The sequence below is a fragment of the Buteo buteo genome, chromosome 1 (genome assembly GCF_964188355.1).
Source record: "Buteo buteo chromosome 1, bButBut1.hap1.1, whole genome shotgun sequence".
Taxonomy (NCBI): domain Eukaryota; kingdom Metazoa; phylum Chordata; class Aves; order Accipitriformes; family Accipitridae; genus Buteo; species Buteo buteo.
The window spans coordinates 62,607,060-62,624,947 of record NC_134171.1 but is presented as its reverse complement, the minus strand read 5'-3'; the positions used below and the strand labels follow the sequence as shown (position 1 = coordinate 62,624,947).

Genomic DNA, 17,888 nt, shown 5'->3' with positions numbered 1-17,888 from the left:
GCTCAATCTCTTCCGTCTCCAATGCAGCTATACCAAAGGCCCAACGGTACCCTTTTGGGTCCTTGAAATACCCCCTTCTGAGATAATCTATACCAAGGATGCACAGGGCCTCTGGGCCAGTTGCAATGGGGTGTTTATGCCACTCATTCCCGGTTAGACTCATTTCAGCTTCCAATACGGTTAGCTCTTGGGATCCCCCTGTCACACCAGAGATACAGATGGGTTCTGCCCCTTTATAACTTGATGGCATTAGGGTACATTGTGCACCAGTGTCTACTAGAGCTTTATATTCCTGTGGATCTGATGTGCCAGGCCATCGAATCCACACTGTCCAGTAGACTCGGTTGTCCCTCTCCTCCACCTGGCTGGAGGCAGGGCCCCTCTAATCCTGGTTAGAATATCTGTTACTCACTTTTTGCACACGTGAATCAGAAGTCCCTTCAAGAGGATCAGAAATGAGATCGGCCCATCTACTGCGTCTGGGGGACTGCTCACGGGGAAACTGGAGCAGCAGTTTTCCAAGAAGAATCCTCTTTTCTGGTTGCTTTGTCTCGCAACTCCCATACCCGTGCATCCAAAACTGAGGTAGGTTTTCCATCCCACTTCCTCATGTCCTCTCCATGGTCACGCAGGTAAAACCACAGGTTAGCCCGTCGTGTGTACTTTCTCCCTCCTCTCTCTTGGGCAGAGGAACGCTTACTCCCAATAACTGCGATGCAGGCCTGTACAGGTGAGGAGGAGGACATATCCACTTTGAATTGCTGGAACTCTCGGGACAATTCCTCTACAGCTGAGACACAGGCCCGTAGGGAGGAAGAGAGACTTCCTTCGTATTGCCGGAGTTGGACAGCTAATTCATCCACCATTTGTCCATAGCCTTCTTTCCAGGACATTACTGCCAATGAGTTGGCATAGGTTGGTGGTGCACTTCGTAGAAACTTCCACCACATCGGTTGTGTGCATTGGACTTGATCTGGAACTGTGGGTGACTGCCCATTTTCTGGATCATTATAAATCACCTCCAGCACGGCTAATTCCCGCAGGTACTGGATACCTCTCTCCATGGAGGTCCACTTGCCTTGGTGACATGTAACTTCATCCCTGAAGGGGTATCTTTCCTTTACACCTAACAGAAGTCGCCTCCAGAGGCTGAGAACTTGTGTTTTTCTTCCAATCACCTTGTTGATGCCCCCTTCCCTAGACAGAGATCCCAACTGCTTGGCTTCCTTACCCTCTAATTCCACACTACTAGCCCCACTATCCCAGCACCGGAGCAGCCAGGTAACAATGTGCTCACCTGGGTGGTGGCTAAAATCTTTTCACATGTCACGCAACTCACTCATGGATAGAGATCGGGTAATTATTTCAGGTTCTACCTCTTCCTCCTGTTCTCGCGATGACCCTGGTTCACTTTCATCTCTCACTAAGCGAACTGATTTCTTTGTGTGTTTCTTTTTCTGTACAGGGGCGACTGATACTGGCACAGGTTGGTTTTCTGGTTTAGCTGCAGTATCTGTCACCAGGATAGGGGTAGCCACGGTACCTGTTGTTGTGGTAGGGGCAGCCACGGTGCTTCTCGTCAGGGTTGGGGTAGCCACGGTGCATGTTGTCGTATTCTCCATCTTTTCCCCCTTTTCCCCCTGAGGATGCTGCCTAATATCAAGCACTGTTTGGTAGATACCGGCCAGGGCCCAGCACAGTCTAGTGAGTTGTGTGTCTCTGGGATAACCACAGCATTTTTCTTTCAAAAATTCTATCACTTCATCAGGGTTCTGTAGTTGTTCGGGAGTGAACTTCCAAGTCACTGGAGGTGAGAAGTTCTCTAGATACCTTCCCACATTCTTCCACATGCCGTGCCACCCATGCATATCAAGCTTTGGGACAGATCTCTGGGTGGTACTCTTAAAGAGCCTTTTTGTAGCCCTAAACAAGACCTGGAACATAGTCAGGAGGCATAGCACTAACAGCACACTGGCTTGCACATCCCAAGGATATTCAAAATTCTCGAAAACTGTTGTAATTAGTTGGAAGGAGAAAAGGGAGGGGAATGGATGGGGGGAAGTATCCCCCCCCCCCAACTTCCCAATGGATTGGGTGTAATTACCAATAAAATCCGACAGAAGGTGCCCAAGGTATGGAAATGATATCACTGCCTCATACAGATACCAGCTTAACCTCATGACCAGTGATGTAATCATTTCACAAGTCGACATTGCCCAGTACAGCAAAATGATAATCCCAATCACTCTCCCAGAGATGAGATACGCAACTACAGGCAATACATAGAGCATATAAGAACTTACAAAACGCCACCATGTAAACAAATTAATCAACAATGTGACTAACATCTATTTATCTAGTATAAGAAATGAGTATGACAAATTTGTTTCAAACACGCTCTGGCCAGATCTGTCGTTATCTCAACCCTTCGGGCCCCGCGTTGGGTGCCAAAAAGGACTGTCGTGGTTTTAGCCCAGCCGGTAACAAAGAACCACGCGGCCGCTCGCTCACTCCTCCCGCCCCCCTCCGGTGGGATGGGGGGAAGACGGAGGAGAGAAAAGAAGAAAAAAAAACAACTGGAACCTTGAGGGTTCAGATAAAGGCAGTTTACTGGGACAACACAAAGGAATTACAACAACAACAACGGTACTAATGAACGAGTATACAAAGAGTGATGCACAGTGCAACTGCTCACCACCCGGGACCCGACGCTCCGCCACTTCCCCCACTGAAAGAAGGATCCAGCCCCCGGCCCGCTCCCTATATATATACTGAGCATGATGGCACATGGTATGGAATAGCTCCTTGGCTCGTTCAGGTCAGCTGCCCCGGCTATGCCCCCCACCTCCCAGGTTCCTGTAAAAATTAACTCTATCCCAGCTGAACCCAGGACACCACCCAAATGTTTTAATGATGATTCAGAGCAGTAAAATCTTCCTAAAGCAGCAAGGAAGTCAAGGCACAGGGTCTAATCCCCGGGTGCCAGCAGTGGGGCAGAGCACTTGAGGTGCTGGCTCAGTGTTTGAGATGCAGCTTTGGTTTCTTAGTCCCTGGCAGCTTTCCTGCCTGGCCTAAGGCAAAGCCCTCTGTCTGTAGTCTCCATTTGGTGAAATAGAGATAATACCCTTGCGCTACCTCATGGGTCATTTATGTCTTAGGGCCCCTAAGCACTAAGACGATGGGAGACGAGGACACTGAGATGACTCGAAGTGTCCTACCAAGGTCCTGGGCACTAATAAACTCCCAGGCTTTGCATGAGGTATCTGTCATTGTGAAATGAAGCCTGTGACATGGGGTCCTGGGGACAAAATGCAACCGATAACAATGAACACAGCGGCTTTCCTCTTCCAGGTGTTGCAACTTTCCGGTGTCTTGCGCCAGACGGGATCTGGGAGCCCCAAGGACCTGATCTCAGCAACTGCTCTTCTCCCTGGATCAACCACATCACTCAGAAGGTAAAACCTTTCCTGTGTGTTGACCACACCAAGTCCACGCACTGACTTTCTGAGCTCCCTGGTTGTTTTCACAACAGAGAACCCAAAGTGACCAACAGTCACACATAAAGCATGAGCCATGTGTAGTAGCTGGCAATTGCAAGGAGAAAGCAAGACTGTAAAAATCTGATGGAAGTTAAGACAAAGAGGGTGAGGGAAAGGCAAAGGAGAGGGACTGGAGAGTGGAATTAAACTAGACTGAATGACAGTTCTTGTTTGTGGCAAGGAAAGGTGGAAAAGGGAGGAGGAGGTGGGTGTACATATGGAAAATACCAACTTATTGCAAAAGGAAACTTTCCTTTTCACACATCCTGAAGGATTTTCTCATGCCATGCAAGCACAGGATAAACCCTGTAGCTGAGAAATCTTTACCAAAGAAAGGCAGGCTCAATATGAAATGTTTGCATTGTGCTTCTGACTTTCTGTTTTCAACTTCTGCCCAAATTGTAAAAGAACTGATGGAATAGAAAACAATACCACAGTAATGTGTATCTTTTGACTCTTAAGTCCCTTGATGAATGTTTTGTAGCACTTCATCATTTATCAGTGTTAAAAGTGCATTAACACGTGACAATAGAAGTTCAAGACAAGCAGAGCTTATTTGGTAGCAATATGTTGAACGTTTTTGTTATTAATGCACAGTGGTGCTTTCAGCTGATTTCATTACAAACAGAGACCAGATGTGTGTTTACGCCATAGAGTCTGTGGGCTGAATCCTTATTATAGCAATTTGCAGGGTTTTATTCACTCCTTTAGCCAGAGTGAGCGAGTCCCAGCATTGCAGGCTAGCTGTGCTGCTGCACGGTTAGCAACACTGCACTCCTGGATAGCCAGTGCTCGCTGGTGAATGGGATGGGGTGACCTTACAGACAACACTCTTTGGCTTTCTCCTCCCTGTCCCCCACCTTAACTGAGGCTCAACAACCTGTGAATCACTAGCACGTACACCCCTGAACATCCCTATCTCACTTCATCTGTATTTATACCCACCCCTCCCCAAAGACAAGGGAAGACATCAATTAACGTGGGGCTGCTGCGACACGGCACAGCCATAACAAAGCCTGTGGTCCTTCTGTCCCATGTGGGAGGGTGAGCAGCTCTCCTGCCGTACGCTCAGCTAGCTGATTAATAAAGACAGCCTTTGCTGGCATTAGCAGCTGTGCAGCTCTTGTTTTATGACCCACGTACTTATCCTGGAGGGGTTAATATTACTTACTCTAGCCATAATTCACCCAGGCAGCTGGGAGACCTCTTGCTGCTCAGTGAAGATGGCTAGGCCGTTAGCCATTAGCAGAGAAATAATAGCCTGCACTGATGAAATCTCCATCAAGGTTAGGCTTATTTTATATGAAACCCCAGCTATCATTTGCGTAACAAATGAGCCACATTTAATTTGTTACGTGCTTTCAAAGCAGGCTAAAATTGAAGAGCCAGGTTTTCAGTAATACCCAGCAGGTTACAATTGGGACTGGATTTATTTTTTTTTTATTGTTATTATTTTTCTGGAGAAATTTAGTTATATCCAGCTTTGGGAACCTTCCAGTAGTCGGTGGAAAGGCTAGGGGGATCTGCCAAATTACTCCGGACCTAAACTTTTGATGCCTGAGTGGGAATCCAATGGGATCTTGGGATACATGGCCCAACCTCTATGGAGAGCTGCTACAAAACATTAAGACTTTCCAGGAGTGACTTCTGAGGGGAAAGCCCTGCCAGGCTTGCCTAGAGGCTTGTGTTGGAGTTTGCATTCAGTAGGATCCTTACAGCAAACACAGTTTTAAATTATTTATAAAATAACTGATAGCCACTTGGTTTCCCTGCCCAGGCAAGATGCTTGGAAATCGTTACTGTGCTTAGAAATGGAGACTGATTTATCCATAAATCAAGCACTGGTTTCTCACATCCCTGCCATGGGTGGGAGACTTCCCTGCCCCAAGCTTGCAGATAGAGGAAGCAGTAAGCCAGCCATGCCATGAGGACAGGGGGTGGTCGCACCCTGCAGCTCAGCTTTCCTGTGTCCCCAGCTCTCGGGTCCTTCTTGGCCACCCATCCCACAGCATCCGCAGCTGCAGCACAGCTTACAAAATGGGTAGAAACACTTCTTTGACAGCCAGGTTTTATACCTGCTCAGCATGTCTTCGTTCCTAATCTGCTTTGTCTCCCAAAACTCCTCTCTTCTGTCACCTGCTGGGTCCAAGCTGCTCAGGAAGAAGGCTGATGGGTCCACTGGAGGGATTTCAAGCCAGGACAGAGAGGATGGTAGGGAAATTCTGTGCTTGCTTTCATGTCTGTGTAGTGAAGTAAGGATTATTACTTGCTTCTTTTTTTTCTCCTGCTGTACTCAGACCGTACATTGGGTGTTTGCCTGCTTGCATCATGGTATTAGGTTTTACAACCCTCTGTTAGCTTCCATTAGAGTTATTGTGCTTGATGGAAGATCAGAACAAATGTCCTCTTCAGCAATTCATTGGCCTCCTGACATTTACTTTAACTTTATTGTTGGTGCCTACCATGCCCTCGTAACGTAACAGGAGAATAAACTTGCCAGTGCGATTGAATTATGCACTACTACCTGGGTTATTTCTAGAGTCAAGCAGCAAAAGGAAGCAAAAAGGTCGGCTTTGGATACATTGCATTGTCCTGATCATGAGGTCATGCATTGAGTCTCAGCCCGTTTGGTTTACCTCTTGCTTTCATCAGTACCATCCTTGGTGCAGTGTGTGACTTGCCTTATAATATCTTTTCCTTGCTGCAGCTTTCAGTTGTGGGTGCTTTCTGGGAGGAGCAGCACCGCTACGCTCAGCTTCAAGCCTCTGAAAGAGAGGAGGCCTTTTTTGAAGCAGAATAGAAAGCGTTGTGTCGTTCATGAGTGCATGAAAAGCCTCAAACTGTAAATCTAAAGCACATGCCACCCATGTTCGTATTGTCCTCTTGAACAACCTAAGTGATATAGTCACAAAAAGCAGAAAAACCTTAGTATTCTAAATACTTTCATCAGGTCTTGTAGATCTGCTTGGGTGTGTCTGGCAGAGGGAGTGGGTTTTTGTGTAGGACATCACCACATCGTCATGTCCATGCCTGAGTCCTGATGACACTGAAATCCTCCATCCAGGTTGCTTTTGACAGTCTGTTTTCAAAGTTCCATCATGTACTGGATGGAGCAGGTGCAATGGTTGGTGGATTATTAAAGGGACATTAAATGCAGTTTACGTTGTTTGAATACCATAGTTTCAAAACTGCTTTTTCAGTGTTCTCCAGCTCTGCTGTACTGTATGGAGAGCAGCGATCCAACTCTCTGTTGGATAACCAGTGTTTATAACTAGTTAATTATATCCTTAGGTATCATCCGATAAAAGAAAAAAAGCGAAGTTGAATGGAATGGGTTGTTTGTCTTCCAAAACAAAAGAGGATGGTAGATATGCTCTGACTCTTTTCTATGAGTGCACGCATGTATAATGAAACCTCTGCCAGGGAAAGAAAATGGCCATGAAGGCTTTGCAGTGTCAGAAGTTAGCTCACAGCCCCTGTTTCAGCCTTGCTATGTGACTGCTGGCAGCTGATGGTGCCCAATGAAACTTGTCATATGTTTGTCCCTCCAGAAAATAGCATCAACTACATGGCCTTTCCAGCTGACTGGTCCATCTGTATGTCACTGTTTTTAAAAATCCTCGTTCAATCTTTCATACCATCTTTTTCTTCTTTGTATCAGTCAGCCTCAGGCTGCAGGAAAATATTTTTGCCTTTATGACTGCTGGTGTTTCAGCACATTCACTCCCTTCCCAGCATCTTTCTTATTTCTTCTGAATTTTCTTCCCTAAATACTTCTTTTCTGCAATTTCTCTCATTTTTATTCTACTGTCCTCTTCTGCAGTTGGTTCCCTCTGAGAAAGGTAGGGCTGAAACAGTGAGCAATGCTGCAGGAGGGTCATTGTTAGTATTTCCAGACAAAGCTCCCTGCTTCTGTTCCTTGGCATATATGAAACAGGCAGGAATATACGCCCTCTCCAACAACAATTAATTCACGGTCTTTTCAGTCATAAGAAGATGCAAGATAGTGGTACAAACTTGGAAAATATTAGCAAGTGTTGCACAGCATGATTTGAGGTATGCCAATGCTCATTTGTAAATCTGTCCTGAATCTGGCCAGTATGCTCAAATGGAAAAGGGGAGCAATTTTTTTGACAGAGCTAGAAAACTATGTTTTGTGTGTTGGCATTTTTGGCAGGAAACATTTTTTCTCTCCTTCAAATTAGCATTCCAAGACTAGATTTAATCAATTCATAAAAGGCAAAAAAAATATCACCCAAAACAACTGGAAACCCAATTTGGTTTGAACAGAATGTGTTCTTTTATCTCAGAATCCTTTTTGTTTTTTAAATTTAGTTTTTTCATAATCAAGATAGAAAATTAGAAAAAGATTCATCTCAAATCAGAGATGTGTTATTTTTAATTCCCTTTATTGTTCTTGAGCCTCCCTGTAGAAAGCTCAGTTACTTGCACATGTTTTCCCTACTTTTTGCTTGCCTCTCAGTGACAGCCTGACCCTTGAAGAACCTCCAAAGATTGTTCCTGTGTTCCTATGTGACTATGTCAGTGTTTGGGTTAAAGAGTATTACACGTTTTGGAAGAAATACCTCATGAAGAGCTTGTCTTCCATGCAGCAGTAATGAAGAGGAAGATGTGGAGAAGTGTTTTATAGAAGGGAAGTTAGTAATGCATCCTCTTGGGCAGCAGTGAGCTTTGCTGAGCATTATGTAGAATTAACCAAAACAGGGGTCAGTCCTGTTGTTATAAGAGATCAGACATATATCTTAGGCCTGGAATATTCAGCCAGCATTTGGGACTGATAACAGAAGTTGGGTTTGACGGGACTGCATAAGAGACACTTCAATTTCAGTTGAAAAGGCTCAAAAGAATGGGGAAATCAGCATTAACGTAATACGGCCATTATTTTGGATACCGCTCACGTTATGCATACAGGCAGGATGGAAAGAGTGTCTCAGCACTGTTGTAGTGACTTGTAGCTGTATTTTCTGGGTGAAAATGAATAGGTTTTGAAATGAATGTCAGTGCTAGGAAATAGCTTCATCACCTGTCAACCGGACACGTTTTCCCAAGGGAATGTCACGTCTCTGTGTTTTCAGGAAACCTGGGTGCGTGAAATAAGTTTGGGTAAATATTCCTGTGTCCCAGGAGTTCACAGATTTTGAGCTTTATTGTGCCTTTTCTCAGGCATTTCTTCTATTGTTGCCTATTTTGGGGTGTTTATTTGATCACACTAGAATTCTTCAGATTTGCAGTTTTTAGGATCAGTCCAAGATAAAATGAAAAGGGTTTATTAGTGACCAGCCCACACCACTTTTGCAGACAGGTGGGGACAACGGCAGCCCACTGTTGAATGCAACAAGAGGCTTCTTACAGGGAAGGAAAACTCTTGGGTTTGCCTTTGTAGCAGCTGAGCAATTTGCTCTGAGTATGCCAGTTTGCATAGGTGTGTGGTCCAAGAGAAAATGTACGTGTCAAATATTGGGTAGCAGGGTTTTTTTCTAATGTATCTGTAAAGAACTTGCATTCCTGCAGTTTTCTGCAAGGCTTATAGAAACGCCATGTGTTGTGATACATGCTAAGCTCCAGCAATGAACTGCAGGAAAATGTTGAAATTGATTTCTTTATGTAAAGGGATTTGATGCAGTCATTCTTTTAAAGATTTGGGTGCCAACAGAAGAGGTCAAAATTCAGTCTCTATGCTGATGCATGGCTTTCTTCAGCTGCTTAGGAGAGCAGGCAGCTGTAAGAATAGGATCTGGTTTCTATGGCATCAGCCTTGTGTGTAACAAGGAAGAAATAATTCAGTTTTTGAATATATGTTATCATTGCTCTAATGGGAAGAACAACACATTATCTCCTTTATTTATCTTATCTATATCATCATATGCTTTAATTCTCTGAAGATGAGCTTATGAACATCTTCAGTTAGATTTCATTAAATCAGATGGGCTGTTGCTGTCAAATTGATGGAAGTAAGTTATTCATTTATAACTCAGCTAATTGATTTACAGAGAGGTAGAAGCTCAGACTGCAATCTTTCCCTAGAATCTTGCTTGTATAATAAGCACCAGAAATTGAGGGAACAAGAGAAATGTCTGATTTCTAACTGTTGGAAGATAAGACAATTGGAAATTTCATATGAAGAACCCAGAAGAGTTGGTCATTGAGCCAGACAAAGAAGTGGGAGCTTCATTTAAATGTCATCCTGTCTAATTTCTCCCAGTTCCTGGCATATTCCCCATAGATATGCATTCTGAATGAGTGTTGTACGTAACAAAAAAAAGACCAGCCACCTGCAATACTATTTTCATAGTGGACTGCTCATAGAAAGGAGATGGGACCAGCTGCCCTGTCCCCAGGGCATAGAAGAGGGAAGGGGCACCAGATAGGGAGAGCAAAACATAGCAAGAAAAAAAGCCACAGGGGGAAGAGAGAGTTTCCCAAATTTTGTGAATTTTGCTGCAGGTGATCCATGAGTTTTGTGACTCAACTAGACAATAAAGGTCTTTTAATAGAAGATTCAGCCAAACAGCCTACTTGGTTTTCCCTTCCAGCGGGCCTCTGCTTGAAGCCTTAAGCCTTTTGCTCCTGAATTAGTATGCTTTTATGTGCTGAGAATCACTAGCCTCATTACCGATGTAGTGGCTAGTGTGGTAAGGAGCATGTCTCCTGCATGCAAATGCCAAGTGGTAAATTGGCACCTGATTATTAAATCCACATGATGGGAATTGTGAACTTTTTTCCTTTGTTGATGTGGGTTATGTGATCTATTTTTGTTCCTTTTACAAGGAACTTTTTTGCTCAGGACTTGCAACAGAAATAATCTCTTCACTATCAAATAGTCTTCTGGAATCAGAAACTGCTCTTTCTTGACAGGAGAGACTATTTACATGGTTTGTTTTTTTTCAAGTGGCATTGATAATGCAATGGGACAAGCTAACTGAAGCCCTCCCTAGCATGGGCATCCCGTGGAAAGCAATGCCATCTTTGGTTGCATCTGCTGCAGTGCAAAGAAGCAGCTGCCCCTCAATTCCAGCAGTGCCCTGTGAGAAGATCAGAAGTTGTTGTGTTGAAGCCAGCCTGGTGACCACAGCTGGAAAACCCACTTGCATTTAAACCATACTCAAACGCTGTACATTATCAAACCATGAAGACCCTTGCCATAGTTTCCTTCTTGGGAACTTCTTCTCTTCCTCTCTTCTTTTCTTCTCCTCTTCTTCTCTCCTCTTCTTCTTCTTGTGGGGAGTTGACTCACTTAACAGTGTGGGGCTGGAAGGGACTGGAGTAACATCATACTAACGGCCAGGGACAACCTTTTCCTCTGCTTTCTTCATTGCAGATGAAGTCAGGGGAGATGGCTGCCAACATTGCCCGGGAGCTTGCGGAGCACACAAAAAACCACTTGTACGCTGGTGACATCGCGTACTCTGTGTCCGCCATGGTCCAGCTGGTGAACTTGCTTGATGTGCAGCTCCGAAACCTGACTCCGGGTGGGAAGGACAGTGCTGCACGCAGCTTAAATAAGGTAAAAACAAAGGGGCTTGGGAAGGGACAGAAGGCTGAAGGAGGGTTTGGCTCTCCCTGCAGAGCTATTATAAATGTCTTTCTGAACAACTGCCATTTTAGGGCAGTGATTCTTTCATAGTAGACAAGAGTGCCTGGCAGTTTTTCGTTTACAGTGTATTTTATTCTGCTGAGAAACGAAACAGTTGTAAATGCCAAGTGTACTATTGGTGCTGGGAAATGTATACCCTTAGATGTGCAGATATATGAACTCCAGGTACTACATTGTGGTCTCAGCTCTCATAGCTCAGTATGAGAATAACTCAAATGATGCCACAGCAATTATTTTGGACTTGTGCCAGTGTGAATGAGACCAGAATTTTGTCCAGCATTTCCAGTGCTGAATCTGTCTGTGAAATGCCATGTAATATGATCCAGAAAATCTGGATATTTAAAGCCCCAAGAGACAGAGAGAGTCTGGCTTTTGTTTTTTTCATCTTATAACATTACAAGATGCTGATATGAAGGTCAAATGAACACTTTTTTGCATGAATATAAACAAATAAAAGCAGACAGAAACATTCATTTACACTGGAGATACATTTACCAAAGGCACATAAGTTACCATCATATTTATACTTAAGGTCTTCAGGATGGTTTAGTATTAGAGGGCCTTTTTAGTGATGACCCACGACTTAGCCCAGAAGCACCTTACTGCATGATGACAGTGTGGTTTCTGTGCCCGCTGTTTGAGAAGAATTATTAGTCCTTTTGTCATTTCCAGAATTAAGTGGAATTGCTACATACTAAAGGTGCTAGAAGTTGCCAGTCATGAGAGGAAATACAGGCTGTGAAGTCTGTAAGAATACATTTAAAGTTGAGGGTTGCCTTGGTCCAAGGCCCTCCTTATCACTGAATCTCATGTAAACCGATGGGATAGGCCCTATACAGGATTCAGATGGTGAATTGTGCGGGCCTGGTCGTCAGAACAAAGAGCAGCTGAACCCTGTGTCTATGAGCACATGGTTATATTGGCCACCCAGTTAAAATAAGACACAGAATTTTGTTCTCCACTGTGTAGCTGGCTCTGACAGCCCTAGCATCCATGTAAGTGACAACAGAACTTGGTCCTAAGGTTGTACAGGGAATAAATGATGCCAGCTAAGCCTGAAATTTCTTGTGTGTCTTCTGAAGAGAAATAGTTTTCAGAGAAGTAACACTCTCTTTTTTCTTGTAAGATATTATTGTAGACTTACGCTGTTTTAAATGCAAAGGGCTTCTGGATTGTTTAGGAGTACAGCCGCATGGGAACTGAAGTCCTGCATCTCATGTGCTTTGCATGTGCTGTGAATTGGGTTATCCTGATGCTTTTAATTAGTACTGCTTCCAGCTGTTTTATAACAATGTAGGTAATAATTGTATTAACTGTTACATCAGCATAACATTATTTGTTATAATCATACCATGGTTCTTTGTTTGAAATGATGGCGACGTCTGACAATATCAGGTAAAACCAGCAATTAATGTCACCTACTAACGGGTTTCATGGTTGTAGTCTGCTTGCTCTTCAGAATATGCCCTAGCCACACCCAACATTTTCTCACTTCAGCTTTGCAAGCACATATTTTTCATCTTTTTATATCCCACCTTCCAATATTTGTTTCGTTACATGAAATGGGGTTGTATCATGGGGGCAGGTGTGAGTGACCGAGGAGAGAGGAAGACTGGGCAAGGCAGAGCTCCTCGGCTTGGCTGTTGCTTCTGGGGTCCCCCTTGCAGGTTTCCCCCCCTGCCATCAGCTTTGCACAAGCAGCTCATACAAATCAATTGCACCCCGCATTAAAATTCTGGACCGCGTGGAGTCCTGCAAAACAGCGATGCGAGTCAGTGATCCAAATGACAGGCTTGGTAATTTACTTGCTCTCATTCCCCACTTAATTCTTTAGAAGAGCAACTGCTCTGTGTTCATTTAAGAATGCGTGAATTCAACTTGGAAGTAGTATTGGGCAAACAAAAAGCAGCAGAGTTACTGCTCCATTTTCCCCTTCACTGATCAAGAGTATTGCAGGAAAAAAAAGGAAAAAAGTCATTTGCAAAGAGTTTTGTTTAGTGCTGTTTAGTCAGAAAGAAGAAATAAAGTAAGCACTAGCCATTAAATATTCTTTTAATCATTAAAGGAAATGTGCTGGGGATCTGAAAGTAATCACCTGTGCTGTTTTGTACTGGTGTTTTTTTACAAGCTGATGTACAATGAATTGAAATAAACTGGCATAATCAGAATTTTTAAAAGCCATCATCTTTCAGGAGCCACTTTCCTGTCACTAAAAGCTTTATGCTTTCCACTGGATCAGGCTTAATTAAGGTAATAATTGTTCTATTGCAGACTGGTAAGACCCCTGAGTGGATAGCTCTGTAATTTTCAGCAAGGCTTTCTTTGATCTCCATTTGTTTCTGTAAAGTCTTCGTACTGGCCGAGTTTACCCAGAGGAAGATTTCTACTGTTACAAATCGATGAATTAGAAATTGAAATTAGGAGTTGCGTGATACCTGGGTGTATTTTCTTTATTTCAGAGACTCAAAACTCCTGGGGACAAATTTGGCTCTCAGCTGTACTAATGGGATTGCACTGCTGTGAGTTGAGAGCACAAGTTACCCCGAATCTCTATTGATGTGCAATTTCGAACCTAGGCACATCAGCAAAAACAAACCCAGCCAAGCCAATGGCTCTAAGCAGCCTGATTTTGCGAAGTTTATTTGCACCGATGCAGAGCTCACTAATTCTAGTTCACTGTGGCAGACTGCCTGCAAAGTCCAAGGGAGGTAAATAAGTGCCAGTTTGCATTTCGTGACACACTGAAGTGCAGTTATCAGGCATGCAAGTGCATATCAAAGTACAGTCCTAAATGTGGCTCCTGTGGAAAAGGTGGGATTCTTTGTGGAAAAGCTATTCAGCATATAAAGCATTTAGGCCCAGGAATTACAAAGGAAAGCACAACTCCATATGAGAGGACTGGAAAATGCATTCTTGGAGAAGCAGTTTAATCCGAAGGGGAGAGAATGGCTTCAACTGGAAATAGTACATGGGATTCCTGTTTCATGCTTACATCCTTTTCTGTGGCCCTTTATGCTATCAAGAGCCCTGGGCAATGCTCTCTCCTTCAGTGCAATGTGTTATCACATTTGACATGTGCCTGAGCTGGCTTAAAGCAAGCTTAAAGCAGTGAGCCTGAGCCAGAGACCTGAGCAGGTGTATCAGGATGGGTCCATACAGGTCCATCCTGTATCAGGATACAGATCTGCATACATCTCGCTCCCTGGAATTGGTCCTGCTCGTCCAAAGCTTGGTTATACCTCACTGTGCCGTCAGCGCTGTCTGACTGCAGAGCCCATGCTCCTTTTATGTAAATAGCCATCAGCCCCATCCTTTCCAGCCTTGTTTGACATGTGTGATCTCCAAGGAAAACATCATCTCTTGAGCATTTCTACTTGACTTCAGTATCTTCTACCATCTAACAGCTGCTCTTGCAAAGTTGCCGGTCTGTGCTTTACTTCACTGAAAAAGGACTAACCTGTATTTCTGGAGCCAGTCCTTCAGCCTTCCACTGCTGCCTAACTCACATGCTTCCTTTGGTTTGATTGGTTTTCAGGAGCTGTTTAAGAGAGAAATGAGGGTTTTTTCATAGGCGTTTTCTTCAATTTTTTTTCCCCTTGTTCTGTCACTAACTTGTTTTTTCTATTCCGTCTTTAATCTGCTGTCTTTATGGACTCAGCTTCAGAAAAGGGAGCGCTCTTGCAGGGCCTATGTCCAGGTATTTCTTGTGTTTTTAATACACGTGTCCAGTTGTTTGACTGAATGACTGTGAAATGGGTCTTGTCTCTGTGAATAATCTGATTATTACCATCTTTGTGGCAGCAAGTTCTAAGGTTAAGGTTACAGGATAATAATTTCATTCTTTGTCCCCCCCCCCCCCCACCAGCCTAGTTGCTCTCAGACAACAAAAATTGGGGGCAAAATCTCTGAACCAGAAAGTGGGAAGAAACACAGAAGGGATCTGACAAGACTTATCCGGCCATTGGAATAAGCAGGACAGTATGGATGCATGCAAGCGAAGAATGCAAAACTCCTGCTCACGGAGGTGTCTCCAGACCAGCCGGGTTTCGCTTATGGCATGTCACTCATATAATTGCTGCCTGCATTTCCTTAGTTTTCTTTCTTCCCCTCTTACACTTGCAAATTTAGAAACAATTCGAAATGGCAACACTCAGCATGAGGGAGGAGGTAGGATCGTAATGAAATGCAGAGTGTCCTCGCAGAGGCATGTAGGAAGGAGGAGAGTGCTGCAAACTAAATATAGTATTAGGAACATAACGTCCCATAAAGTTCACCCAGCTGTGGCCTGACTTTTCTAGGCTTACATTGTGTTTTATCTGAAAAAAGTTAAGCCCCGTTGTTTTAGAAGGACCTGCTTGTAGGCTTATCAAGAGTGGGGCCTCAGGTTGTGTTATTTATCCTGTCACCTTGCCCTTTAGCATTTGCTCCAGTGACTTTTATATAAACCTGTTTGTATACTGTGGGTAAGTTAATGCTGCTTTAAGAAATGTGAACAGTTTACCTTCTAATTTCTGTCTTGTGCTTATGAACATTTATGTTGTACTTATGGGTGGTTGATCATTATTTATATGTGTATGTATAACATGCAGAGATGTAAAAATGAACCCCATGTTTCTGGAGGGGGCTGTCTATACCTGAATTTTCCTGCAAAATTCAGCTTCCTACAGTTGGTATTGACTTTATTTTGTGAGCGCATATTTCATTTAGTGTGTGGGATTAGATGGCTGAGATTTCTAGGACGTTAAAAATAAAACAGTACCCCTCTGTGCTGGTAGGCTGTCTGTCTTCCCTTTGGATATGGCCATGAAAGTCACCTTTTCCCTTCCATATACATTAATGGATAAAGATGAGTTACAGAGTTACACAACCCTTGTCTGGAGTGACTTCTCCTAAGCTCCCAGAGAAAGTAACTAGCATTTGAAGGAAAGTTTACAGTGCAACGCTCACTCCCAAGGTGCTGTCTTGTCTACTCGTACCACTGGAAACATGATGGGTCTGGTTTGACCATGGACCACACAATCCTGTTGGGGACCTTGGGTGCTACCTGACCCATAGTTGTCCTTTCCACTAGTTGCATAGGCATACTCTAAAGAGTTGATGTATGCTTCTGGTCTTTTTGTCCTCTTTCAATCAGTAGTGAATAGTGAGTTTAATATACTCTACAGAAAGCTTGGCATTGATAGAATAAAGCCTGAATATTCTGCACAAACTTCAGCTTACCATTAATTTCAAGGACTTCTTCCCTTTCACTTGGAAAGGCTACTTCTGTGTTAAAACATTAATCATGTGCCTACCTCTTTAGTAGACAAAAACTGATGAAAGCTCATTGCCTGAGCTGTTTAGTATAAATATGGACAAAGCTGGTAAATATATCGAAGAGGACAGTCCTGTAATGGAGGGCTTGAAGAATGAATTAGATGACCTAATTGAACCTTTCCAGCTCTGCTTTGTATTATATGGAGGTAAAGTAATGTATCTGGACATATTTTCATACAGTATGTTTCCATTTGGAAAATCATGTAGCTGAAGTCATAAAAAAATCTTGTGAGGGAGAGTTTGTCTATAATAGCAATTAATGTGACTCCAAATATTCCTGTTACAGGCCACTTATCCTTTACCAAGCAGTGAAGTGTCTGGGTTGGCTAAGGCAATTTAGCAGAGATTTTTCAACAAATCTTAAAAGCTGAAATCCTGGACTTTGTGAAGTCAATGGGAAATGGGAATTCACTGGGAAATATGCCACTGATGGCAGAGAAATAGAGTTTTCAACCTTGCTGACATGATCTCCTTGTGCTGATCCCATTATTGTGAAAGGCATCCATGGCTGAATTCGGCTCACAGGGCTGGAAGTGTACCTTCAGTCCTGTGCTCCCTAGTCAAGGGAAAGTGTGGTACAAAGTTTATGTGAGAGTCCAGCAATTGTAAGTATCAAAAGTGCAATTGAGAAAAGGTGGATTTTGGGGAGGAGGAGGGTGACTTGAGAAGATAATAATTGCTAAAATCAGTCTTACTGTTTTCTTTGAGCTGACAAATTTAAGTAGTCATGACAGAGTCCCTGTAGTGATTGGGGTGTAACATCCTCTTGATCCCCAAATAAATGAATATAAATAAATAGGTAAAATGAGACTGGGAATGCTGTATCAGATTATCATCTCATCTCTCTGGGTAACTTTGTAATTAAAACAAATATTGATTTAATTTGTGCAGTGCCACAATATTTGTTGAGTTAAAAGCTCCGAGATTTTATTTACTGGAGATAGAAGTTACAAATGCTTCTCCTTTAGTTGCAAGTGTGGTAAATGATCTTTCTTGTCTCAAAAACCCAACAAGAACCAACCCAACAGGTGCTGTGATAAATACATATTAATATAATGACCGGACAATTGCTGGGAGATTTTTCAGTCACGGTGATACTTAAGAAACTGCCACATGGGCTTTAGTTCGTGATACTAAGAATCATCTTCTGTTAAGCTGACCAAGGTGGATATTCAGGATGGATGGAGTGAGTGGCGTCAGAAAGGTGCTCCTTTCCAAGGCTAAGGAGAGCTTGGACCCGATGCATGGCTTTTTTGAGAGCAGAGATCTACATCTCTCATGCCCATCTTTCTGCAGCGCACTGTTCTTGCACTCTATTTTAGGAAAGGGATGGAAAAGTCATCGTGTGGGAGAATGAGTCACAATGGGTGATGCATTTGATTAGCATAGCTTCGTTTGGTGACTGGTGTGTGATGTAA

The 17,888-nt window shown here is 43.4% G+C and overlaps 1 protein-coding gene across 1 annotated transcript in view; it reads left to right on the top strand.

Annotated features, from left to right (window-relative positions):
• ADGRL3 (adhesion G protein-coupled receptor L3) overlaps window positions 1-17,888 on the top strand; it is a 338,557-nt gene that overhangs the window by 236,554 nt on the left and 84,115 nt on the right. The window contains exons 8-9 of the mRNA XM_075033579.1: window positions 3,352-3,455; window positions 10,879-11,064. Of these exons, the coding sequence (XP_074889680.1) occupies window positions 3,352-3,455; window positions 10,879-11,064 (290 nt within the window). The remainder of the gene's footprint in view (window positions 1-3,351; window positions 3,456-10,878; window positions 11,065-17,888) is intronic.